Here is a 27,303-nt window from a genome sequence, read left to right as displayed (position 1 = left end):
CCACAGGATCTGACCTTGTGAGGACTCGGGCTGCCCCGGGAGTAATGAATCACCGTCTTATTTTTTTAGGCCATATGTGAGTTAAATTGTTTGATATAAATCATACTCTTGCAGCTCAGGGTTGAAACAGGAGAGCCATTTGCCCTGCCGCCTGCTGCTGGCGGTTCTGTGTCTTTACCCAGAGTGTCGCTTTTAGAAATGACTACATTTTTGTGAGTAACCTTTCCAGACTCATTTCTTGAGTGTGGACTCGTGTTTGTTTTGGCAGCATCCCCACTATACACTCCTTGCTTCCCATGCCAACCTAAGGCAAAACTCATAATTTACAAAATAAAGGAATGGTCCAGATGGAGGTCGTAACTTGGTCTGCTTACCCTGTCTCCCCAGAACCACCCACTCCTTTCCTCTGCTCTCTTTTCCTTCTTTTTTTTTTCTACCTTCTTTGAAACCAAGGATGCAGTGTTTGTTTAAAAATGCACTGGCTGATGAAATTTTCCACTGCTTGGCATGTTGGAGGAGGAGCTGTCAGGAAAGGGCGAGCCGGCACACAAAATGCTCTGCCTTTCATGCTAACAGCTCACTTCTTACTGATTCAAACCAATTCTTTCTGGCCACGTTCCCATACCCCAAGTATTCCAAATAGAAAGAAAGGGGGGAACTGTCATAAGTTTCTGCTGTTATAAATGTATGATTTCATGTAACCTATGTGGATTCTCTGACTTGTCCATGAGCTCTGGATGCTGTATTTGTATGTATGAGATGTCAGTGAATAGTTAAATCATTTGTTTTGATTTCGCTCTAGCAAGAAAAACCTCATCATTTTATTTTATTTTTTTTAATATCCAGAGAAAGTAGAAGAAAAAAACCCTCATAATTTTAAAATAAATTTCTGTTTAACATATTTCTCTTTCTTTTCCTTGCGGCTACATGCACAGGGGAACAACAAAGTAAGTTATTTGTCCTCTTGCAGCTCTTCTGTCCCCCAGCCCCTGCTCCACTCCTGCATGTCTTGACAAGAGTGTTCCTGTGCATGCTGGAATGACTGTCATCTGTTACAGTGCATGAATTATATGGGGTGTGCAAATTTGGGGGAAAATGTGCATTTGCACTACCATAATGGCTGTTCTGTTTTGACTTTTGGGAAGGGAAGCATTCTATCCTTCAGGGTTGGTTATTGGCTAGTTCAGAGAGGTTGACATTATAAGGAAAGAGCTCCCACACTAAAAGATTTTGAAGATTTAATAATGAGGACTCTTCTGCAGAAAGGGTACAGCAATCGGATGAAATTCAGCGCAGCTGAAGTTTTTGACTAAAAATCAAACCTCTTATGTTAATGTGCAGTTACAAAAACCCCAAACTGGAGTCTTAAATAGCAGTATGGCTGGCTTTGTTGACAAAACTGAACTAGATCAGTGTTCTGGCTTTGAAGGTGCCTTAAAATGGATGGAGGAGGGTGGGGTCAACATTTCACTTGGCTTCTGTGCCCTTGATGTCTTCCAGCTGGATGGAAGCAGAAGAGTGTGGGGAATGTAGGGGGTGGCCGAAATGTGTGTGATAGCTTTGTGAAACCAGGCAACACACAGGAATGGTGGAAATTATTTTAATGTTGTTATAATAGATCAATGAGCAATTTAATAGTTCATAGGGTTGCTAGTTTGTTTAAATTTTAATTCAACTTTTCCAAAAGATTAGAACTATTTCTCACTTATATTAGAAATATAATAGTAATGTAGTTTGAGAAGATGGTCTTACGTTTAGTTGGGCAATTTGTTTTCTTATTTTTTCTATAGAGATATATTAGTGCTTCATCCTACCAGGTGGCCCACTTAAAATGGGCCTCATTCAATACAATAAGAATTGAAAAGAATCTGTTATATAAGAGTTGGCCGGCATATTCAAACCAGCTGGAATTCATCAAAATTTCTGTTCATAAGCCATACATATAGAATGTAAAACAAATGTGGGAAATCTTTTGCAGTTTAATTTGATGGAATGTGCTATTATGGAATAAGTTGACATACATGGTTGGTATTGAAAATGTGTCACTTTATAAATTTATATCTTGATATAACTGCTCATAACCCAAGTAATAATATTTAATAAAGTATTACCAGAAAAGCACAAGACAGGCATTTGTGAAGGAGTAAAGAGGTGAGCTCAGCCAACTTATAGTATGATTTTTAAATACAGCAGGTAACTTTTGAAATTGATTAAAGATTTCGTCCACAAAGTCATGGCTAATATTTATAACTAATTCTACCACTCTTTGAAAAGACATTTGGAAAAAATATAAAAACCAATATTTTTAGTTCTTATACCATAAAATATACTTCAATTATTGAATAGTACGTGTGTCGAATCCTGGTCACTTGCATTGCACTGAGTCTCTGTCTGAAATTTCTTGTACTGCATTTCTTATTTGTAAGCAAAACAAAACAAAACTTTAAAAAGTACCCTGGACTAATTGTGAGTGTGCTAACAGGGAGCCTGTGCATGCTGAAGACCAGGGAGCCAGCTGCTGACATTTTGGGGGAGGTGCTAACTCTCAGACCACTCAAGAAGCATTTAGGATTTATCTCTTTCACTAGTGGATTCACCGATAAGTTAAGAACATTTGTAAAATTCACCCCCCCCCACACACACACACAAAAGAGACCCACTTCTCCTTACCAGAAGCCATCCATTTGTTGTGTCCTATTTGGTTAAGTTCTTCTGGATCCAAAAAATATTCAGTTTAATACAGTTTACTGATTTTCAAGTCACTAAATACAATTAGAAAATTCAAAAATTTAAAATTACGGCTCATTAAGGGTTTCCCTAGGATGATGCAGAAGGCTCTTCAGGGTCTCCAGCTGCCCTCGGTCACCATCTGTAGCTGAACACTTGCGCATGTGCTATGAGGACAGCTTTGGGTGCTGCTTAGAGGGCGAGTGTTAGTTGAAGAGTATCAAAGATGCAAGTACTTACTGTTTTGATTTCGAATTAAGGAGTGAGCACTTTGGAGGTGCTGGTATTTATTGCCCCGTGCCTTATTTTTAATTGTTTGTTATGAATAAGTGATAGTTTGTGGAAAATATAATGCTTATACTTTTTAAATATGATCATTATACTGACCATAGACTCTGGCATTAAAAAAAAACCTCCTCAAATCACAAACAGTACATCTGCATGTTATTTTCCTGTAGCTTAGAGTTTCAGTATAAATGGAAAACACTGGAATACAAGCTGTGCTGTCTCTGGAGTATAGATCTGGATTCTTCAAAAGGAGAATATGAGATTCCTTTTTTCCTCCCATACTGGAATGCTTGTTCTGAGTTGTCCCCAAGGCAACATACCTGAATTGTTGCCTGCCATATACGTGAGCCAGCTGTAAAGTGTGACTCATTTTAGACTTGCAAAGGCTTATTGTTTATGTAGTGCATGGCATTTTATTATATATGCTATTAACCAGACTCTAAAGAAAATGAAGTCTGCTCAAATTAATGTTTCCTTAGATGAGCAGGACAGATTCATCTTTCCACATACATTAAATGTAGTGCACACACATGTGCACTACATATAACCTGGGGTATATGGAACAATCCTGCTATTTGTTTTCTCAATGACAGCCAAATTGATCTGCTTCATCCATCTTTAGACTATATTTAAAGTTTGGGAGCTAATCCTCTAAACTCCAAGAAAACTAACTTCTACAATAGATGTGCATTTAGATTCACATTATGAATGCATGATGGAACAAAACATCAAGGTTCACATTCTTCCTGCACAATCATATGTATGTTGTTATTTCTCCTTGAAAAGCAAATTTTCCTTTTGTGAGGAGATCACAGTTGCTCAGGAAAAATTTTCCTTCCAGTCCTGTTACTTATTTTTCCCTTTGAAAATGTTTTCGTGTTGGCATAGTGATTTCCTAAATTGCTCAGGGTAGAGTCTATCTCCTCCTAAGATGGGTTTCCCTGGACCACAGATTCCAAGTCAATGTCTTCATTAGAAAGACCAGAATCCAGGACACCCTGAGTCAGTTCTGGGAATGTGAACAAATATATACAGAAACAGGGAGGTTATTTTGTTTTTTAAACTTGTTTCTTGAGTACAAATGTAAATCAGAATGTTATTTTCAGAATGGAGGCCTTAGGTAAAAAATTAATCTCCATGTTGTGTCTTAGAGACAAGCCATTTGATTTCCTTTTTGAATGTGATGGCTTCTCTCGGTGGACAATTTTAGAAATTTCATAGACTTTTAATTTAATTTTTTATTAAATACTTGGAGTTTCAGTTAAATATTTTTGATATTAAATTAAGCAAGTTAAAGGTAGAGAAAATCTTAACATGTAAGGAATATAAATATACCAAAAGCCCTAAAAGTTTTTAACAAGGTTGGTATAGATACACAAATGAAAACTAAAATGAATCCTGGATTCAGAAATCAATGCTTCAAAAAGTTTTAGGTTACAAGGAAAAGCCACACGTAACCTTGTGCCTTATGAATCTTTTGTTGCTTTTAAAAAAGAAATTTATAATCACTTAACTTCAGTATTGTTAAGCTAAAGGACTCTTATTTATATTTTCTCCCACAGAATTTAAGGCTGACTGTATTGCTTAGAGAGAAGGATCATTTTAAAGGAGAAATAGAACAGAAACATGCTAAAACAGAATTTCAAAATTGCTAATTAAATTCTAGTTAGGTTAAAAGCAAACATTTTATACATATTGGAGGGCCTTGATATTTAAGAAAAGAAGAATGAAAGGAAAATCAGATGAATAACTGTTTTTACAACATTTAAGAAACACTTTGTCTAGTGATTTCCTAACACGTTCAGCAAGGCCAGTGGACAAGGTCAGTCTTCATTCGTGGGAAAAGTGGTTATCACTGGGAGTGATTATTTTGGTGATCCGTTGGATTCTAGCACTCATTTGCAAAGATAAAATTTACCAAGTCAAATGGCACCAAAGTATATATATTGAAAGAGCAAAGATATTAAATCCATATTAATTAGTTATGCCTCTTTACACCAAGCCCTCAACTCCTAAATTATTGTCCTTGGTCGTATGTGAGAGAGTATAGATAGCCACTGAAAACTCGCCCTCACAATGTCAAAATGTCTTTCTGATGATGCGTGTTATAATCATGGTGAATGAAAGGAGCAGAGAGTACAGTGTCATAATGTACATTTTCTTTGTATTATATTAAATGCATGACCAAAAGTCAGAACACTCTAAGCAGTTTAGATATGGTCAGCTCAATTATTTTATTTCAATAATGTGTGTGCCTTCCCTGATTTTCTTAGAAAACTTCAGCCAATGCATGCCTTGGGGTCTAAGGAACATGCCCACCACCCCCCCCACCTGGTTGACTAAATTTATGCATAACCCAATAAGGACATCATTACAGTGAAAAGAAAGGATGAATATTCCCTAGCCTCAAAGTGTTATTTTAGTTCCATGTGAATATAAAAAAAAAATTGTTTGTCAATCATTGCATCACCAGTAAACCTTTGCTTCTGTTTTTGGCAAATCAGCCTTAAAAGAGCATTGTTAAAGCCTTATTTTTGAATCCCCTCACTTTAATAGTAAACTGTTGGGAGAAGGGACAGTTTAATTGAGGGTAGAAAACTTCTAGAAGCAAATTGGAATCTATATTATGTTCCCAAATTTATTGATCATGCTAAATAGACTCTATAGAGAAGCAAGAATTGATCTGCTGCTGCTTAGAAAGCTTATAGTAGATTATAATACAGGGATTTCTTAAGGGTCATTAGGGCTTGTCTATATATTTGTATTTTCTCTGTTGGGTCGAAAATGAAGTGACTTCTCTCTAGTTAATAGGAAATAATGTTTAGGACTCCATAGCTATTTCGACATATTTGCTCTCACATATTGTAGTGTACACATTCCGATATTGTGGACATCTCCTTTCTGCATGCTTCATGATATTTTTGATAGAACTGGTTTAACACTGCTCCAAAACAAAAGTCATTCATACCTGTTTTGAAAGCATGATATCTGGATAATGAAAATGTGGCACATATACACCATGGAATATTATGCAGCCATAAAAAAGAATGAGATCATGTCCTTCACAGCAACATGGATGGAGCTGGAGGCCATTATTCTAAGTGAATTAATGCAGGAACAGAAAACCAAATACCAAATACCAAATACCACATGTTCTCACTTGTAAGCGGGAGCTGAACATTAAGATCACATGGACACAAAGAAGGGAGGAACAGACACCGGGGCCTACTTGAGAGTAGAGTGTGAGAGGAGGGAGAGGATCAAAAAATTTCCTATCAGGTACTATGGTTATTACCTGGGTAATGGAATAATCTGCACACCAAACCCTGTGACATGCAATTAACCTATATAACAAACCTGCATATCTACCCCCTGAGCCTAAAATAAAAGTTAAACAAAAAGAAAACATTTTATCATGAAGTATGATTTTATTCATTTATTTATTTATTTATTTACTTTTAGAGACAGAGTCTTGCTATGTTTCCCAGGCTGGTCTTGGACTCCTGGGCTCAAGCACTCCTCCTGCCTCGGCCTCCCAAAGTGCTGGGATTACAAGTGTGACCCGTCATGCCTGGCTGATTTTAAATGTTACCTTGTGATAAGCATTGTTTTGAAATTTAAACCCTTACAGAGTATTTCTATTAAAAAGTAAGAATTTGTTTTTTTTTTTTTAATGTTAATGTGGTTATGGTACTGTATGGTAAAGTCATTCAGAATCATTGCAGTAGGGAGGGTTTTAAAGCCTTCTATCTATCTTTGGCAGATCAACTGAGCAAAAACCAAGATAAAAAAGGATGTGAATGGTATAAGAAATAAGTGAGATTCAAAAGATATATATGTGCATATTTAAAGGATATATGAATATTGAATGTCTGGTAAAATACAGAAAACTAGAGCTGTATAGAAAATTTTAAATGTAAAAACCTATCTATTTACAAGTGAAAAAATACATTCCAAAATAGATCCAATGGAAATTAGTATTTAACTTACAGACTATTTGGAATATAATAATAGTGAAAACACTATACAGAATACAACCAATACTATACAAAGAGAAAAATTAATTTGAAAATGAATTATTTGTTTAATGGAAGTCAATAAAATTAGAAGATTGGAAAGAGAGCAACTGCAACCTGATGAAAGAAAGAAATTCATTAAGTAAAAATTAATGAATTAGAAAATAGCAAAAGAAAAACAAGAAAGCTTAAACTACATACAAATTTAAAGCTTTTGTATGAGACAGTAGAGTTAAAAGGCAAAAGACAAACTAGTAAAATACTTGAAGCATATATGACAAAGGATTAAATATTCTCAAAATAGAATTAGTCCTATTCAGTTTATTTAAAAAGCTAAAACAAAAAAGCAAAACAAAGCAAAGAACACTACCTACTAGGAAAAAAGGAAGGGAGCCAAATCAATAGAGCATTTAGAAGCCCTCCCAGCCCCTGCAAAAGGACTAATTAATATATGACAAAAAGGTTCAATTTCACTAGGAACCAAGAAGTGTAAATTAAAACAGCCAGCCAGACATCATGATTGGGCTTTCAGAGTAGGAGATATGAGAAAGAAGGTCGTGTGACAGGTGGTAATGAGGAAGCCGTCCTCCTTGTGTACCATACATGTTGCCGACTCTGCTTGTAGCCTCGATGGAGGCTAGCTTGAGAATCTGCATTAAATGCCTTGGTTAGGCACAAACCTTATGGCTCAGCAATTCCACTCTTAAAAGTTTATTTTTATCAAATGATTCCATAATTGTGCAAAGAAATTTGTTCAAAGATGATTTTGAAACATTGTTCATAATTACCAATGTTTTAAAACAGCATCAATATCCATCATACAAAATTGGTTGAATAGAGTATGGTATATTAATTCAACAAAATGCTATAAAGCAAAGCATTTTTATCTTTAAAAATATAAAGATATATATATATAGAAATTTTCATAATAAATTAACAAAACATTGTGCATGCCATAGGTAGCATAATTCCATTTTACTTAAAAAATTTTACATAGGATGAAATATATACATATATGTTTGCACATAGAAACTACCTATTGTGTACTATGCTCACTACCAGGGTACAAAATACCCATGTAACAAACGTGCACATGTACCCCATGTATCTAAAATAAAAGATGAAATTTTAAAAATAAAGAAAGAAATTCTGGTGCAGAATTTACACCAAAATTTTAACAGTATGGGCAATATTAATTTGTGGTCCTGTGTTGTTTTCTCATTTTTATGTGATAACCATCCTTTGTGTAACTTTCAAAAAAAGGTTTTGAAATACACAAAAAAATGAAAAAGAGGAAGATACTTAAATGGAGGATGGTGAGAAAGAAAGAAAAGTATAAAATGGTGAAAACAGAATTATCTAGGAGGAGAAATATGTACCATAAAAGAAATAGATTAAACTTTACAAGAAAATAGATTAACTTTTATATGAATGTCAAAGATACGTGTGGAAATTAAAGTGGAAACTAAGCATCTGAGACTCTACAAGCTTGACATAATTATGTAATTGTGTTTATTATGATTATTTTTGTTGTGATTATACAGATTTTGTTACCTCTTTTCCCTTTACTCTGCCTGTGCAAATATGTTATTTTCCTCACTGAATTGCATATTGTTGAAGGACTATATTAGGAGTCTCCAAATGCTCACATTCCCTCATTCATTGCCTATTGCTTTCAATAGTGTCTTTGTTTCAAATGCTCAAATTCCATGAGATGAAGCCTCCCCATCTTCCTGGACCAATCGTTCTTCCTTAAATTCCAGTTTCCTACCTGTCAGCGCTGTTGCCTACTATGACTGTGTTGTGTGTAATATACAAATAATGTATACTGTCTAAGGATTATCAGTGAGCCATTTCATGACCTAATTTCTGGCTCTTGATTTTTCTGCGGTTTTAAAAATCTCATTGAGGTTTAAAGATAACATATAATATTAGGCTAGCAGGATAATTATGTAAAATTTAAATTTAAAAGTCAACTCATTTGCCTTGAACCCATTTATTTATATAATTAAATGTATACTCTTAATGTTGAAAAAGCAGGATGACAATTGAAATACCAAGATCAGAATTAGAGTCCCACTAAGAAATGCTCCCTTTAGGAAAAACAATTTCTTTTGGTTTCAGCCATGAGCAGCACTTAGTATACGTTTGCTAGGCACCCCACCAGACACCTCCAGTGAAACAAGAGCAGAAAGGCTTAGAGGTATAAAGTGTCTGGTTCCTATGTAGTATATTTAAGCACAAACAGATTAAGGCTGATGGCAGTAAAAGCCAGTGACTTAACCTGACTCTAAAGAATAAACAGAGTTTAGAAAGAAATTAAAATTGAAGAGAACATTTTGAATACATATGACAGAAAAAAGTTACTATTTTATTATTGTCAAAGTTTGATGAGTTCTTACAAATTAATAAGGAAAGAAAAAACAGGGAAGTGTTTAGGTGGAGAGTCAGAAGGCTGCTGTGTCAGTTCAGGGGAGAGATTATGATGGCTTGGGTTAGGGTCACAGCAGTGGAACTAGTAAAAAGCAGTTGGATTCAGGGTACATTTTGTAGAGCCAATCTTTTGAATTACTGATGGATTTGATATGAAAAAATGAGAGAAAGGGCAAAATAAAAAAAAAAAGCTTATTGGGTCTTAGACAATGGGTACACGTTAGTGCCATTTAATAATGTAAGGAAAGGAGAAAGTGGAATGGAACATTTAGTTTTAACCATGCTAAAGTTTGGGATGCCTAGTACACATGAGTTTCTAGTCAGGATAGAGTAAGTTATAATGCTGTAACAAACAACTCCTCAAATCTCAGGAGCTTCAAACTATAAGATTTATTTCTTGCTCAAGCTGCATATTCATCTGAACATTCATCATCAAGTTGGCTGGGGCTCTTCTTTTTTTACTTTTTTCTGGAGACGGAGTCTCACTCTGTCACTGAGGCTGGAGTGCAGTAGTGTGATTTCAGCTCACTGCAACCTCTGCCTTCTGAGGTAAAGCAATTCTCCTGCCTCAGCATCCTGAGTAGCTGGGACTACAGGCACAAGCTGCCACATCCGGCTAATGTTTTCTATTTTAGTACAGACGGGGTTTCACTGTGTTGTCCAGGCTGCTCTCGAACTCCTGAGCTCAGGCAATCGCCCACCTTGGCCTCCCAAAGTGCTAGGATTATAGGCATGAGCCACTGTGCCCGGTCAGCTGGGGCTTTTCTCTTTGTTATTCTCACTGCAGGACCCAGGCCAGTAGGATTATTGCCTATCACTATGGCAGACAAAATGAATGAGTAGAGAATCACACACTGGCTATTAATGCTTCACACTGAAAGTAACATGTTATTTCCACACTCCTTTCATTGTCTAAGGCAAGCCACATGGTTACACCTAAATTCAAATGGACAGGATGTACAATCCTGCTAAGTGCCTTGAAGGAGCACCAGATATTTGGATGACTCTCTCACTATCCAAATGGCGACATCTAGGCAGTTACATATGTAAATCTAGAGTTCAGGGAAGATGTTTGCAGACAGAGATTTAGAAGTTGTTAGGTATTTAAAATCTTGGCACCTAGGAAGAAAGTGCAGAAACCAAAAACAGAGAGCTGAGGACAAAATATATATCCTTTAAAAATATATTACAAGAGGAGAAACCAGCAAAATAGACTGAGAAAGAACAGGAGTGTGTGTGTATGTGTGTGTGTGTACAAGTGTTTCTGTATTTATATGAGCATATAAACAGGCATAAAAATGGGTTTGAAGAATTAGGGATTCTTGTGAATTTTTTAGACACTCATTTGTTAATTTATTTGTTACTGCATTCATGTATTATTAACTTGAAATCTAATAAGTTAAGACAAAATTGTTATACTAAAAGTGTGTGTGGGAAGGTGGAGGGGGAGCAGTAACATTTAAGTAGACTGAACAAGTGAGTATAAGGCACTTGCAGGAAGCTGGAAGACCAGGTGAGCATATGCCTAGACCCAGTTAGTAATGATTATAATTGTATAGAAGCCATACACCTGCATATTAAAATTAAGCAATCTGAACAGATGGAGCAGGCGGACAAATATCCCAGAACAAAACCTAAAATAAGTCACTTACTCAGGACCCTATTTTTTAAAGAAACTATAAGCAAAGAGAACTAGCACATTTTAACTTAAAACTGAGTTTTTTTCTAAAGCATTTTCATTTTGTTTGTCATGCCTCAACTTGATGCATATTGTCTTAATCCAGAGGTAAAAAGGAATTTTTTTAATTACTGGAATATGCAGAATCTAGTAAACAAAGTTGTAAAAAGAAAACAATAATATTTAAATAAGGGTTTAGAAAATATATTCGGTTGCATCCCAACTAACTGAGTTATCCCTAAAATAGAAAAGGCTAATATTATTTAGGGATATCTAATTGTGAAACAAAAGGATATTAAAGACCAGCTTTGCATAATGACAACACACATTCTTCAACATAAAATATTATTGACTATGAATTGAAGAAAAGTTCTGATTGAGACATTTTAATTTTCTTCTTTGATGTAATTAGCCATTAGTCTCATAAATTTTCTCATTTTATATCACGAGGGCTTTAAAGAGAATTGGTGACACTTCTAGGGATTAGGTCAAAAATAAAATTTTAACTAAAGATCAAAGAGCAAAATAGAGCCTTAAGAAAGGATCAACTTTTCAAAATAGTTCTATCACCACAATTAATTCCCCAAGTAAGAAACTGAAAAAATACACAGATTCGCCTTGACTCATAATGCAGTTACTTCCCAACAAACCCATTGTAAATAGGAGAGTGTACTGAATGGATATCACTTTTATACCATTTTAAAGTCAAAAAATTTAAGTGGAGCCATCATAAATTGGAGACTGTCTATATATTGTTCCACATAGACCAGTGATTCTCAACCAGGGTTGATTTTTCTCCCCAGGGAACTTTTGGTAATGTCTGAAGACATTTTTGATTGTCAGAATGGGGAGTTACAACTGGCATTTAGGGGGTTGAAGCCAGAGGTGCCACTCAACATCCTATGATGCACAGGACATCCTCTACAACAAAGAATTATCCCATCGAATGTGTCAATAGTATCAAAATTGATAAACCCTGATCTCACTTAAAATAAGTATACAAGATACTCCTATACCCAAACAGCCTATGAAGATTTGGACCTGTGTCCTTCATTAACGGAGCCCAATTCACTTAGGATTGGATGAAGAACTGGAGTCTGTTCAGCCTGCAGACTCTGGCTACATGCAGTCCACACTTTCCATCATGTTTCAGCAGTAACTTCTTCATATGAAAAATATATTCCCTGCCCTTTGATTTGCTGGTTTGCCTTAGGAAGTATGACAATAACCAAACAGATTTTCATACTTGGGTTTGCCTACTTGGTCAAGGACTGTGCATGTTACAAAGAATTGCCTTAACCCACACTTTTTTGTGAACATATGTCTTTCACTAAATAAAAAAACTAATTTTTATAAATTTGGGTAAATTTTATGTGCTTCCTCTAGAAGCCTGTTTCAAAATTAGAATTCCACAAAAACAGAAAAAAGTAAAATATTTCTGTATTTGAGAGAACAAGATACAAAAATAGACTCAGTAAGGAACAGTAAAAATCTGAGTCTTTATCAAGAAAAACTTTTCTAATTTTCGAACCTTAAAATCATAATTCTTTCCTTTCCATGTGGCCCAATAACTTGACTCATGGATTGTCAAACAGAAACTTTTTTGACCAGGGTATGCAATGTATTGTCTGGCAATCAAGATTTTTTTAAAGTCACTTTTATATTGATAAGACAGTTGAAGCTAGACCCAAAGATACAGCTATCCACATCAATTTGCTCAGCCCATTTAGAGGTAGAGTTTTTCGGGGATAAAAACATAAACTTTTACACTTTGATTTTCTTCAAATATGACAAAATTACTGAAATCAATGATAGAAGCCAACTCTTATGAAAGCTATTAAAAATTTTACATTTCCAATTCATGTGAAGTGCTGAGAGGGTTATAATTATCATGAATTATAGAGGTATAAAAAAGCATAAAATGCATGATATTATTTATAGAATACAAGACACATGCTTTCATATGTTCATTGCAGCACTATTCACAAATAGAAAGAAGATACGGAATCAACCTAGGTGCCTATCAATGGCATACCACGTTTTCTTTATCCATATATGCCATGGAATACTATATGGCCATAAAAAAGCGACATCATGTCCTTTGCAGCAACATGGATGCAGCTGGAGGCTATTATCCTAATCAAATTAACTCAGAAACAGAAAACCAAATACCACATGTTCTCACTTATAAGTGGGAGCTAAACACTGAGTACACATGGATATAGAGAAGAGAACAATAGACACTGGGGACTACTGGAGAGAGGAGGGAAAGAAGGGACATGGACTGAAAAATTACCTGTTGGGTACTATGCTCAGTACCTGGGTGACAGGATCATTTGTACCCCAAATCTCAGCATCACATAATATACTCATGTAACAAACCTGCACATTTACCCCCTGAATCCAAAATAAAAGCTGAAGTCAAAAAGAAGGGAAAGAGAATACAAATATCACATCTGAGAGTGGTAAACATCCAAATTTCAGCTTGAATTTAGCAATGTCTAAAGACATATTTGATTATCACAACTGGGTTGGGGGTGCTACTATCTAGTGGGTATAGGCCAGAGATGCTGCTAAACACCCTGTAAGGCACAGGACAGCCCCCCACACAAAGAATTATCAATCTAAAATGTCAGTAGTACCACTGTTGAGAATCTCCATTTTGGAGATAAAGAGCATGAAGCTTAGCAAAGTTAGCAAACTGGCCAAAGGTCACACATCTAATAAGTGAAGGCATCAGGATTTGATTAAACCCAGGGTTAAGTCTAGCGTTAATGCACTTTCTAATGTTTATACTCAATTTCAATCTACTTTATTACTGTATACAAATTTAGAATAAACATCTTTATGCATAATTTCTCATCTACATTTCTGATTATTTCCTTAGGGTAGATTTATAGAAGTGAAAAGTATCACAGGAAATACATAATTAAAGGTTTTCTATAATTGTAATATATATAATTATAATTTATAATAATAATTTTAATATATAAATTATATAATTTATGTAAAATTATATAATTTATATATTACATTTTAAAAAATTATTACTACAAATTATAAAGTTTTGATTCATGTCATCAGTTTACTTTCCTTAAATCTGGAGCTAGTTCACATTCCTGACATCTTACCTAACCATAGCCTACAAGGACTACTATTGTTTTCTTTTACCTTCTTATTTAATCCTTGACAGTTTGATCATGTCTTTCCCTTTAAAAAAAAAAAAAAAAAAAAAGTCCCTCCTCTCAGATGGTCTTCTTTAACTGCAACTGCACACCTATTGACTCTCTAATTAGAGGGATAAGGGAATGCAGAGTTTTAAAGTGCCAGTCAGAGCTCAAATCCCAGCTCTGCTGCTAACTAGTTGGGTGACTCTGTGCAAGTGACTCTGATCTTCTCTCCTCATTCATTAAATGGAGCTTGATGACAATCTACCTCACGAAGACTAAATGACTTAATATTTGTGAAATATGTAGAATAGTGCAAGGAACAAACTTAATTCTCAAAATGTATTGGCTATCTTCCAATGTATTGGCTATCATTATTTTTTGTACTTGCATGGTGTTTTCATCCTTGTCAAAGTGCCTTCTGTGATTCTGGATCCAATAGTTTTTTCTGACTCCCAATATTATCCTCATTCTCCAAATATCACCCCTTTTCCAAGCTTACCATTTACCAAGGACTTTACTATTTAATAAGGCCCTGATAGGCATCATTAGGGCTACCTATTGCTGAGTTATTTATGGCCTGGCTTTTACATTCAGAATTTGTTCATGGCCTGGCATCTTACTCCAATCTTCCCTAAACACTGTATTTTCATATACCCTACTACTAAACCAGTTCCACAGAGATTACAGATTACACATCTCAGTCGTTCTCTGCTGTTATATTTTCTTAGATGAACATTCTATATAGCAGCACTTCCCAAAGTATGCTCAGACTGTTTAAAAAGAAGAGAAGAAGATTCCATTATCCAAAACATTTAGGTTACATTGTGTTCTGCATCTCCCTTCTGGTGATACACAAAGTATATTAGCATTTTAAAGTATTTGAGAAAAACAGGGATAAAGAAACATGTAAAAGTTTTTAACACCGTAATTCCTGAATTTATTTGATCAAATAACACACTTTTTAAGAAAATCACACCTGTCACCATCTTGTAGAATAGTATCAGTGTTCATTTGGGAACACTGTTGAAGAATAGGGAAGAGACCATGAGCGTCCACTAGCTCAAGTTTTCTCAAAGTGGGCCATCTGCCTTGCATCAGACATAGCCAAGTTGCTAATTAAAAATGCAAACTCCTGGGCTAATCCCAAGTCTTCTGAATTGGAATATCTGGGAATATGGCTTGGGAGTATTCATTTTATTTTATTTTATTTTATTTTTTTATTTTGAGACGGAGTCTGGCTCTTGTCCCCTAGGCTGGAGTGCAATGGCGCAATCTCGGCTCACTGCAACCTCCACCTCCTGGGTTCAAGCGATTCTCATGCCTCAGCCTCCCAAGTAGCTGGGACTACAGGCACCCACCACCACGCCTGGCTAATTTTTGTATTTTTAGTAGAGATGGGGTTTCATCATGTTGGCCAGGCTGGTCTCGAACTCCTGACCTGGTGATCCGCCTGCCTCAGCCTCCCAAAGTGCTGGGATTACAGGCGTGAGCCACCGCACCCGGCCTGGGAGTATTCGTTTTAAACAAACTGCCAGAGTAATTTTGATAACCTCTAAAGTTTTGAAATTACTGTGCTAGGTACTAACAGCAGCCAGAGTGTAAATTACAAAAGCTATGACTGTTTTCCTTCTGTTACCATTGAGGAGAATTTTTAAACCCATAGCCTTTGATTTGACTGTGAAGCACATTGATGTAATAGTGAGAATCATGCCCTGAGTGTGGGTTTACCAGAAATTCAGCTTTCGAATCACATCCTTCCCAAGTCCCTGTCAGCTGTGAGCAATAGCAAATCATTTTACCTGGAATGGATTCTGTTCACAGCTTTAACACTGATGGTGGGGAGTCATTCCATTTCCTCATTGAAAACGACTGTTGGCAATCCCCAGGCTGGAAGGATGATCTAGAGAAGCCTAGTGCATTTCTCTGTGGCACAGGATCAGAGCAGCCGCAGCCCACCAGGTGTGCCCTGAGAGTTCATACTAACTCACTCTTTTCTGTATATTTGTTTGTTCAAAGAAGTCATTACCATATCTCTTTGTACTTTTCTGCTAAGTAGCTCTGAAAACTTTCAGGGAGTTTTTCAGATGAACCTAAGCGTATAATCGATCCTTCATTATGGTTTTAAATCCAGAACGAAAGTGCATCTGAACTTGACACCTGTAAATAGTAGAAAGTTTGTTTGTGCAGGTGTATAGTTTTAGTTTTCTTTCTTTTAACATTCTTGCTTTTTAGAATTATTCTGCTAAATAATATTAACTTGTTCAAAGGTATATTCACATTTTCTCTTGATCATGACGTTCATTGACATTTGGTTTTCTAAATAAAAAAGAAAGTTTGATTACTACTGAAGAAAAATTGGGGGGAACACCTCATTGTGAAATATTTCGTCATATTTTGATGTGTTAAGTTGTTGCTTTTCAATGTGTAAAAAGCTTTTCCTCTTGGGATTATTTTACAGTCTACCTCTAACTAAATTTCCTTCCTGACTTCTCAGTGTATTGAATGCTTGCATCTGCCACCCTTGGGGGAAGGAAGCATCATGAAAATGCTGTTCTTGAAAATTTTTACCCAACTTCAAACTGTGTTACCTCTTTATTTCTGTTTATTTTCTCATCAATATGTTTCTAGAACGTTCACATTAGCTCATACCACCTTAGCAACCTCATCTCTGTCAAACACCCTTGCCCTTGCCCTGGCCTCATTATCAGCATTGGCCAGTCAGTTACCTGTTCGGGAACCAAGGGCTCCTCAAAATTGTGCAGTTTGAAATAGATTTTGTCATGCTATGCTTACGGGCCAAAGCACCCAGAGGTGTAACAAACACTTGGTGTTTAGCTATATTTTAGGGCAACAGATTCCGAATCTTCCCCCAGCATGGGGATTCAGTGTGTCTGCCTAGGTCTTCCTGAGTCACCTCCCAGTTGATATGTGAAAGAAGCCTAAAAGCCCACCATCTTTCATATATCCTTCCTGCTTGTCCTGTCTGTTGGAGTTTGATGTCATTTATTGCTTCTCTCACCTCACATCAGTTCTGTTCAACAACTTTTTATTGAGCACCTGCTAGGTGCTAAGAATAAAAGATTACTAAGTCAGTCATGATTTCTGTTCTTAAGGAGCTCACTATAGAACAGAAGTTTACAATAGAGGGTGATAAAAAGGTGTGCTCAGGGTTCACTGGGTCATAATGCATGACACCTGATTTGTGAGGTCAGGTGTGGTGGGACATATGCCTGGACAATAGGCAAGGAGTCCAATCACCAAAGATAGTCTACTTCATCCAGTGCCATCAAGAAGCTATGAAAGTTCAGAGTGGTGTTTTAGATTGTACAGTCTAGCAGCTATATGAAGAATGGATTTAGTGGGAGCCAGAAGTAGTACTAGTTAAGGAGAGCCAAGGAGAGTCATAGTATTTAAGGAGAGAGGTGGCGAGGACCTGAACCAAGGAGAGTTTTAAGGAATAGATGATGATGCAAATGAAAACTGTGCCCCTTCCCAATCTTTTGGGTTAGATTCTTTCTGGGAATTTAGGATATAATACAGAATCAGATGTAGGTCAACATATTCCCTTGTATTATAAATTTAGGTTGACAGCCTCTACTCCATGGAAGCAGCACTGCACTGCCCCCATTGCTGGTCTCAATTTCTGTTTCCATAGGAGAAGCACTACTTGGTCCACATAGCTGGTCCCAACTTCAGTTTCTGTCTCCCATACTGGTCCCCTGCCTAGCTCCCACTGGTCTGCTTTGCAAGATCACCATTGAGGTTTATGCTAACCATTCTTAGGAGCTTTTCCTGATGGGTCACTGACAAACATGGTGCATTCATTATGAACTTTACGATCTTCATGACACAAAGTGAAGAATAAATTAGAATAAATTGTGTTAAGCACATTTCATTGATTCATGGAGTAGGATTTCCCTTCACTAAATCAATACGATGAGATATTTCAGTTGGGGAAGGGGGAAGCAGAGACTGTGGGGTTTTCTAGATATAGAATCATGTCATCTGCAAACAGGGACAGTATGACTTCCTCTTCCTGTTTGTATGTCTTTTATTTCTTTCTCTTGCCTGATAGCTCTGGCCAAGACTTCCAATACTGTGTTGAATAGGAGTTGGGAGAGAGGGCATTCTTGTCTTCTGCTGGTTTTCAGGGAAGTGTTTCCAGCTTTTGCCCATTGAGTATGTTGTTGACTGTGGGTTGGTCAGAGATGGCTCTTATTATTTTGAAATATGTGCCATCAATGCCTAGTAAACCCCATAGTCTCTGCCCAAAAGCTCCTTGAGCTGATAAGCAACTTCAGCAAAGTTTCAAGATACAAAATCAACATACAAAAATCAGTAGTATTCCCACACCAACAACATCCAAGCCAAGAGCCAAATCAGGAACTCAATCCCATTCACAGCTGCCACAAAAAGAATAAAATACCTAGGAATACAACTAACCAGGGAGGTGAAAGATCTCTACAATGAGAATTACAAAACGCTGCTAAAAGGAATCAGAGGTGACACAAGAAAATGGAAGCAAATTCCATACTTATGGATAGGAATAATCAATATCATTAAAATGGCCATACTCCCTAAAGCAATTTATAGACTCAATGCTATTCCTATTAAACTACCAGTAATATTCTTCACAGAATTGGAAAAATCTAGTATAAAATTCAGATAAGCCAAAAATGATCCTGAATAGCCAAGGCCATCCTAAGCAAAAAGAACAAAGCTGGATGCATCATGTTACCCAACTTCAAGCTGTACTACAGGGCTACAGTCATCAAAACAGCATTGTACTGGTACAAAAACAGATGTATAGACTAATGGAACAGAATACAGAGAGCCCAGAAATAATGGTGCACACCTTCAGCCATCTAATTTTCAACAAAGCCGATAAAAGCATTGGGGAAAGGACTCCCTGTTCACTAACTGGACCTAGGATAACTGGCTAGCTGTATGCAGAAGATTGAAACGAGGCCCCTTCTTTCACCATAAACAAAAATTAACTCAAGATGGATTAAAGACCTCAATGTAAAATCTAAAAGGGTAAAAACCCTGGAAGATAACTTAGGCAATACCATTCTGGACATAGGAATTTGCAAATATTTCCTGATGAAAACACCAAAAGCAATTGCAATAAAACCAAACCAGTGTCTATAAGGAACTTCTTAAACAAATTTACAAGCAAAAACCAAACAATCCCAGTAAAGAAGTACACAAAGGACACGCACAGACACTTCTCAAAAGAAGATACATCCAGCCAATAAGCATATGAAAAAATGTTCAACATCACTAATCGTTAGAGAAGAGAAATTCAAATCAAAACCAAAATGAGATAGCATCTCATACCAGTCAGTATGGCTACTATTAAAAAAAAATTAAAAAATAGCAGATGGTGGCAAGGGTGCAGAGAAAAGGGAATGCTCATACGCTGATGATGGGAATGTAAATTAGTTCAACCATTGTGGAAAGCCGTGTGGCATTTCCTCAAAGAATAAAAACAGAATTACCATTTGACCCAGCAATTCCATTATTGGTTACAGGCCCAAAGGAATATAAATTGTTCTACCATAAGGACACATGCATGCATATGTTCCTTGCAGCATTCATGATAGCAAAGATAGGGAATTAACCTAAATGCTCATCAGTGGTAGACTAGATAAAGAAAATGTAGTATATATACACCATAAAATACTATGCAGCCATAAAAAAGAACAAGATTATGTCCTTTGCAGCAACATGGATGAAGCTAGAGACCATTATCATTAGCAAATGAACACAGGAACAGAAAACCAAATATTACATGTTTTCATTTATAAGTGAGAGTCAAATAATGAGAACAAGTGACCCAAGGAGAGGAACAATAGACACTGGGGCCTATTTGAGGGTGGAGAGTGGGAGGAGAGAAAGGATCAGAAAAATACCTATTGTTTGTACACCAAACCCCCATGACATGAGCTTACCTATGTAACAAACTTGCATGTGTACCCCTGAACCTGAAATAAAAGTCAAAGGGAAAAAAAAGTAAACATGTTGTAGAAGTCACAGTCTATGACAGTCTTGCTCTTTGCCTTCTCCATTGCTTCTTAGTAATCTGTAAAGCTATTGTTTCTGATATGAGTCAGTTTCTTTGTCCTTCTCTTTTACATTTCCTCTTTTTTTTCTTTTTTTCTTACCTTTTTTGAGGGATCCTAAGAGAGCGTTTTAGAATGGGGAATTCTTAAAGAAACCTGCAAAATATATTTTCTCCATTATGTTAAACTCCATAGCAATAAACTTGGTTTAATGCGGTCAGTTTTATCACAGATCAGGCCTCCCTAAGGCGAGGGAGCTCAGCCAGTAATTTGGGAAGGCTTTGAAGCCACATGTGCATGTATACATTAACCTCTAAGACTAACCATAATTTCAATTAACATAAAATAATCTAAAGACATGCTGATTAGACACCGTGTGGCTTTAACAAAGCATTCTGGGCAGGGGGTTGGGGAATAGAGAAGCTTTAACTATTCCTAGCACCAGCAAGCAGGGCTTTCTTTAATCATTTATAACATATTTTCTCAACCTTTTTTTCTTGCAATGTTCTTAGAGACTAAAAACAACAAAATTCCAAAAGCTTTTGCTAATTAAAAAGAGAGGAACTGAAACTGTTATAGATTATGTCAGTGAAATCCACATTAAAAAAAAAAAAAGTAGAATTCCAGCTCTCCTTTAAAGTATATGATTTACACCATATTCCAGTAAATTGATGCAGGCCGATAACTTTTCATTCATTTCTCTTGTGTGTCATGTGGGGCATACTTAGAGCAGTCAGTTCTCCTAGGGACAAAGCAGGAAGACTAACTCGAGCCCATGTTGCTTTTTATGATATGTGGTTTGGAGTTTCAGAGGAGTCGAGTGCAGTGTGAATCACAGAAGCAACCAGCTGAAAAATCCTCAACCCTATAACAAAAAGCAGATTTTTTTCCATATTTCTTCCAAGTTTTTATTTCACATGCAAGTCTAAGATACAAAATATTCAGTAAAATTTTAAGGAAGCCACAGTAGTTCTTACTGTTTGGGGATTTCCCGGAGAGAATAATTGTGTTCAGAGTGGTCCTTTTTTTTTGCCAAAAGGTTTATTATGTGGACTGAATGGCTCAACCAAACAGATAACACCATCTCCATTTTATTTTTACATGTTATTTACTGGGGTTTCCCTGAAGAAAGCTTAAGAATTCTTTCCCCATGAGTCACTGACCAAGTAATTGTTTTTTTAAAATATAAACTTTCCTTCAGCTGGTCAATTTGGAACACAGTCTTCTCATCTTCTGTTCACTTCAGGGCTGCTTTGCCTTCATCTGTAAATGATCACGTCTACAGCCAAATTGAGCAGCTCGAATGTAGCCAATTTCTTTCCATTGAGCACTCAAGTTTGAAAAATCAACAGCCTGGCCAGGCAAGATTCAGAGGACTTCATCCTCTGAAAGTGACTTACATAATTATATTTTCATTGCGTTGGCAAAATGCCTCTCCTTGGTTTAATTTCTGCTGGAATTAATGGGATGAGGAATTGTGCCCATATTTTGCCAAGAATTGTGAGTGGTTGCTCTGCCCAGGTTATGTTACCCTTTTACTGTTGTGAGTGGGTTAGAAGGTATTGTCATCTATTCTCATCTTCTTATTGAACTAGAGGCTGTAATTATTTCCCTTGGTAGTGGCTGAACTTTCTCTTTAAATATTGACACCTTCACAAATGTGTTAAAACGAGCGTTAAAGTTGGCTTTTTCCCCACGAAAATGGCCCTATAATTGCAATCTTCTATTCTGAAGGAGAAATGTTGTTTTACAGAATATTTCTGAACCCCTTCCCACCCACTTTCCCAGTGGCTATAAGAAGCCTGCTGTTGCCAACTGAGTGGTCTAGAGTCCCTGCTAATTACCTCCTTCCACAGCTTTTGATTTGGAGCCGAACTGATGGCGCCAGCGGCTGAACCACAGTCAGATCTACAGGCCTCTGATTTGCCAAGTGGAATCTATGCAGTTTGTTTCCTTTCTCACAGTGTTTTATGATGAGACTCAGCTCAAACTGGAAATAGACGAGGAATCACTTCAAAATATTAATGGCTGATTTGAATTTTGAAGAAAAATAGCCATCAGAATTCTATATTCCGTTACCAACATATATGTATATGTGTACGTGTGCTCACAAAAAAAATCACAAAATGTGTTTTTCTAAAGAAGCATTCTATTAATTATATTCCATTAAGCATACTAGTACCAAAAGCTTTCAGAATACTTCATATTTTATAGCCTTATACAAGTTTTATTCTATCTGTTGATCATTAATATGTAGGGTCTCATGTCCACATCATATGTGCCTAGAGTTTTTCTCTAAACTGGCATTCTTTTAAAATATAGCTTGGAAAAGAAAACATAATCATAGAGGGAATAAGAATTGTCTTTCTCGAAAGTTCAGAGGCATTAGCCTGAGACCCTAACACTTAGTTGAGAGTTTCTCAGTTTCTTATTTCATAGAAAAGGATTAAACAAAAAGCTTTAGTTTCATCACAGTTAAAAATATTTAGTTCTCAAAACATATTTTCTCAGCTGTGTCTTGCCTTCTTATTTGAGGTTTCTTCAGAAAGGGAAATTGATTATATTAGAGAAAATAATATTGGAAGACAAAACAGTTCTCAGCCAAGTGAGAATGAAGGGCTTCCTAAGTGAACTAATCCCTTCTCTCCCTATTAATTTGGCTCCAAAGTCAAGCACATCAAAATGGAAAGTAGTTCTCAATCTTTTTATTGATGTGAAGTCAAAAATTCTGCATAATTTTAAAGAGCAGATAATCTAAATCCCACATACATATACATACATACACATATGCACACATACTGTTATCCATTAGAACAAGTCTTCTTTATCAAATAACTGACTTTTAAGTGTATTTGTGCCACTTGATTTACTTATTCATTATGTAGTCATTTAGTTAGCACGTTCCATGTGTCCAGCATCATGCTTGATTCTGGGCATGAAATAGTCCCTGTTCTCAAAGAGTTCCCAGTTTAGGGGGAGACTGATAAGAAAATCATTTCACATCACCTTCTAACATAACTGCTATCATCGTTATGTTAGGAGGTGGAGATGAGAGGTACCTAAATTACATTTTCCTAACAAGCAAATTTGTAGATTAGCAGGCAGGCGGATCACGAGGTCAGGAAATCGAGACCGTCCTGGCTAACACATTGAAACCCCGTCTCTACTAAAAATACAAAAGGCTGAGGCAGGAGAATGGCGTGAACCCGGGAGACGGAGCTTGCAGTGAGCCGAGATCGCGCCACTGCACTCCAGCCTGGGCGACAGAGCGAGACTCCGTAAAGAAAGAAAGAAAGATGTAGATTAGCAAATGCTTTGAAGAGAAAGTGACTTTTGAATGGTCACTTCAAAAGTAAGAATCAGGAAGAAAGCTATGGAAAGGAGAATGCATCCCAGACAGAGTAACAGTATAAGTAAAAATTCAGATAAATGAGAGTTTATTAGCGTAACTGAAGGTCCATAGCTATGGCTGCATGAAGTGCATGTGAAGGTGTACAGTGAAGACTGAGGGGCCAGGGAGGTAGACAGAGAGCAAATCGTGCTGGGCCTTGTATGCCAAGGGCTGGAAGACTTTATCTGAAGAGCACTGTGGAATCAGCGAAGACATTTAAACATGGGATCATCTTTATATTTTAGTAAGAGTGTTATACTAGGAGTGAGTAAGTATATTAGGATGTAGGACTGACGACTAAGATACTGTTGCAATAGGCAATAAATGTTGAAATGGGGATAGACAGACTTCTGTTTTAAACAGAATGACAGATCAGACACCCTCATGGACATATACGCATATTTATAGTTTAAATGATGAAGAAAATAGATTAAATTTGTATTAAATGCACTACCAAAATGAATTAAAAGGAAAGAATCCATAGAAGCCAGAAAATGAGATGAAAGCAGGAAACTAAAGCACTGGTTTTCATCCTGAGGATTTCACCCAAATTTTGGAGATCTTGTGCCTCCATCATGGTGGCCAAATAATGCCTGGGAAACAGGTGTAAAGCTTAGTACATTCCCAGTTCCAAAGACTCCTAACAGGAGCCTGTCACACAGGCTGGTACTGGAAAAAACTGTATCCTAGTCTAAGAATATATTAATAATAAAACCAATGTGCAGAAGAATGCAGCCAGGAAATTATCTTGTATTGACCTTGGCACTAAATAAAAGGGGAGTGATGGGTAGTGATCTGCCTTTAAACTCCATAGCCACAAGTTTGCCCCCATTTGAATGTAAGGTCTGAATTCACACTACATGTGTGTTTGAACATCTCAAACCTCAAGTACAGAATTTAATTCTGGGTTAATACTACCCTCAGAGAAACTAGCAGAAGTCCCCCCCGCCAAAAAAAATTATTTCCTTTCTGTAAAAATGCAAATTTGACCCAGGCCTTAACTCCCCAAGATAGAGTTCTAAGGAAAATGAATAGCTCACAAAGAACAAAGGAAGGAAGGACATAGGAAATAAGCCACTACTGAGAACAGGAGAAACAACAGGCTGTGAAATGAGACCTTCAGAGATGAGATATTTACAATTTTGGAGTTATTAGGTACAGAAATAAAAAAGATGTTTAATATGTTTAGAAATAAAGAAGCTTTAAGTATGAGAAAAAAAGATCAAGCAGATTGGGGGAATGACTTCCAGAAATAAAATATAATCACTGCAATGAAAAATTCAATTAAAAGTGCCAATGAAGCAGATTAGATATAGCTGAACAAAGAATTAGTAAACTGGAAAATCTGTAGTGATATGAATACACTGACCAGAATAAAGTCCAAGCCAGAATAAAATCCAGAAAGAAAAAGATTGAGATCATAGATTGTGTTAGATGAGTTCTAACATATTCTGATCAAAGTTCTAGAAGGAAATAGCAGAATGGGGAAACGCAATATTCAAAGACAACTAACAGAACGTTCATAACAGCACTGTTTGTAATAGTGAAAAACCTGGAAATAACCTAAATGGCCATTAGTGGAAGGGCAAATTAGTAAATTGTAGTATATTTACACATTGGAGTATTATATAGCATCCCAAACAAGTGAACTCCAGTACATTCAACAGTATATGTGAATTGGCAATATAGGTAAAAGAAAATTATATATATTCTTTTTTATGAAACTAAAAATAACTGATAAAAATAACTCTTTAAGACTAAATATAGATGCAATAAAACCATAATAAAAGGAAAGTAAGGGAATGATAATTATTCTCACTGATAGTTAACTTTGAGTGGGAGAGGCAGGGGGCTGAGTTGGCAGATGGTATTACATGATACTGTATGAATAGATGCAGATGAAATTGTGCCATGAACCAAGGATTATGGTTAATCCAATTCCGTATACTAAAAGTATATTGAGGAGATAGGAGGAGAGAGAGAGGTTGAGAATTTTCTAAAATTGTTGAAGTCTAACAATTCTTAGAATCAGGAAACAAAACAATTCTCAAACAGGATTTTTAAGAAATGATACATAATAAGTAACAACAAGACACATCATAGTGAAACTACAGAACACCAAAGAAAAAAGATCCTAAAAGAAGCCAGAAAGCTAGATCACCTACAAAGGAGTAGAATTAGACGGACTGCTGATTAGTTTAACCTGTACAATATCATTCAATGGATGAGTGGTAGAGCCAGGATTCAGATCCATGTCTTCTGATTCCTATGCCTATGTTCCTTCTAATACTCCGCCAAAATTTTTCACACATTTATGTACAGAGTATTTTGTGTACTGAAATAAATATAAACCAAAAAAGTAATGGAAAGAAGAAACTCAATAAAAAGAAAAGTTAGTGTTATCTAACATATGAAAAATTTGGTAAAATTTACATGTATTTAGGTACAAAAGAGACAAGGGAATTAGCATTTGTTAAATTCCTAAATATGTGCCAGGAATAGTTCTGGTGCTTTAGAAAAAAATCTCATTCAGTTATCATAACAAATATTTCTGAGCTGGAGTTCTTATTTCCATTTTGTGGTGGGAAAGACTGAGGCTTGGAGAGATTACATGATTTACCCAATTTCAAAAGCTAGTAAATGGTAAATTCAAATTCTGAAAAGGTGCAGCCAGTCCCACCTGACCCATTGTCTTCCCAGTAGCATTGTCAGTAAATGAATAATGTAATTTATATTAACTAAGATGTCCCAAACAGAGCACTTTCTCTGGCAACCTTCTGAGACCACCACTCCCAATGTCAGGTGTTATTGCCCTCAGAGACATGTCCAGGAATATTAGTTTTTCCTTTGCACTTCTCTAGGCTTCTTTCCCACTTGGATGCTCTACGGATTCCTCCAACACATTTGATCATCCATTTAAAGTACTATATACTGACTATTTTCTAATGGTTCTAGGGTTTTGAATCCTTGCTATTAGACTTACTAGACAAATTACTAAATCCATTTGCACCTCAACTTCCTCATGTGTAAACTGGGATAATAACACCTTTTGAGGATTCTTGAAATGATTAGCTGAGAAAATGAAATCTGTCAAGCTCTTAGGTCAGTTGCTGGCACTTGGAAGTTTTCAGTAAGTGACTACTGCTGCCATTATTAGACCCTTTGCAGGTACAGAGACAGCTTTTATAGTCAGGGGGAATTCATTTTGTCTCCTAGTTTGCCTAAGAATAAGTGATCCATCTTTATTTATTCTACTGATAGTGATCTGACAGTCTTGGACCTAGTTATTATTAATTTTAGCATATGTTAATGAGAAAATAATTATAAAATATCCTGTTCCAAATTTCATTTCAAGATAATGTGAATATGGCAATACATGATCAAGTATCTATTTTCTAAATTGAGATTTTAAAAATTCCCAAACTTCATCCCCTGAGTTGAATTCACTAGAATGAAATAAATGAAGACAATGTTCACTAAGCTTCTAAAGAATCCACACATTAATTGGATCAGTTTGGCCAAAGACTATTTTTGC

At 36.3% G+C, this 27,303-nt stretch overlaps 1 protein-coding gene across 7 annotated transcripts in view; it reads left to right on the top strand.

Annotated features, from left to right (window-relative positions):
- The window catches only part of DNM3 (dynamin 3), a 604,830-nt gene that overhangs the window by 503,627 nt on the left and 73,900 nt on the right, over positions 1 to 27,303 (top strand). Inside the window, exon 18 of one of the 7 annotated variants that reach the window (XM_058443294.1) lies at positions 936 to 6,095. The exons of the other annotated variants lie outside the window; for them this stretch is intronic. Coding sequence (XP_058299277.1) covers positions 936 to 1,013 — 78 coding nt within the window. The 3' untranslated portion in view covers positions 1,014 to 6,095. Of the gene's footprint in view, positions 1 to 935; positions 6,096 to 27,303 lie in introns of those variants that run through there. 7 annotated transcript variants of the gene reach the window in all.

Source organism: Hylobates moloch, unplaced genomic scaffold (genome assembly GCF_009828535.3).
Source record: "Hylobates moloch isolate HMO894 unplaced genomic scaffold, HMol_V3 SCAFFOLD_8, whole genome shotgun sequence".
NCBI classification, from domain to species: Eukaryota; Metazoa; Chordata; class Mammalia; order Primates; family Hylobatidae; genus Hylobates; species Hylobates moloch.
The sequence above is the reverse complement of the archived record's forward strand: the minus strand, read 5'-3'. Positions and strand labels throughout refer to the sequence as shown.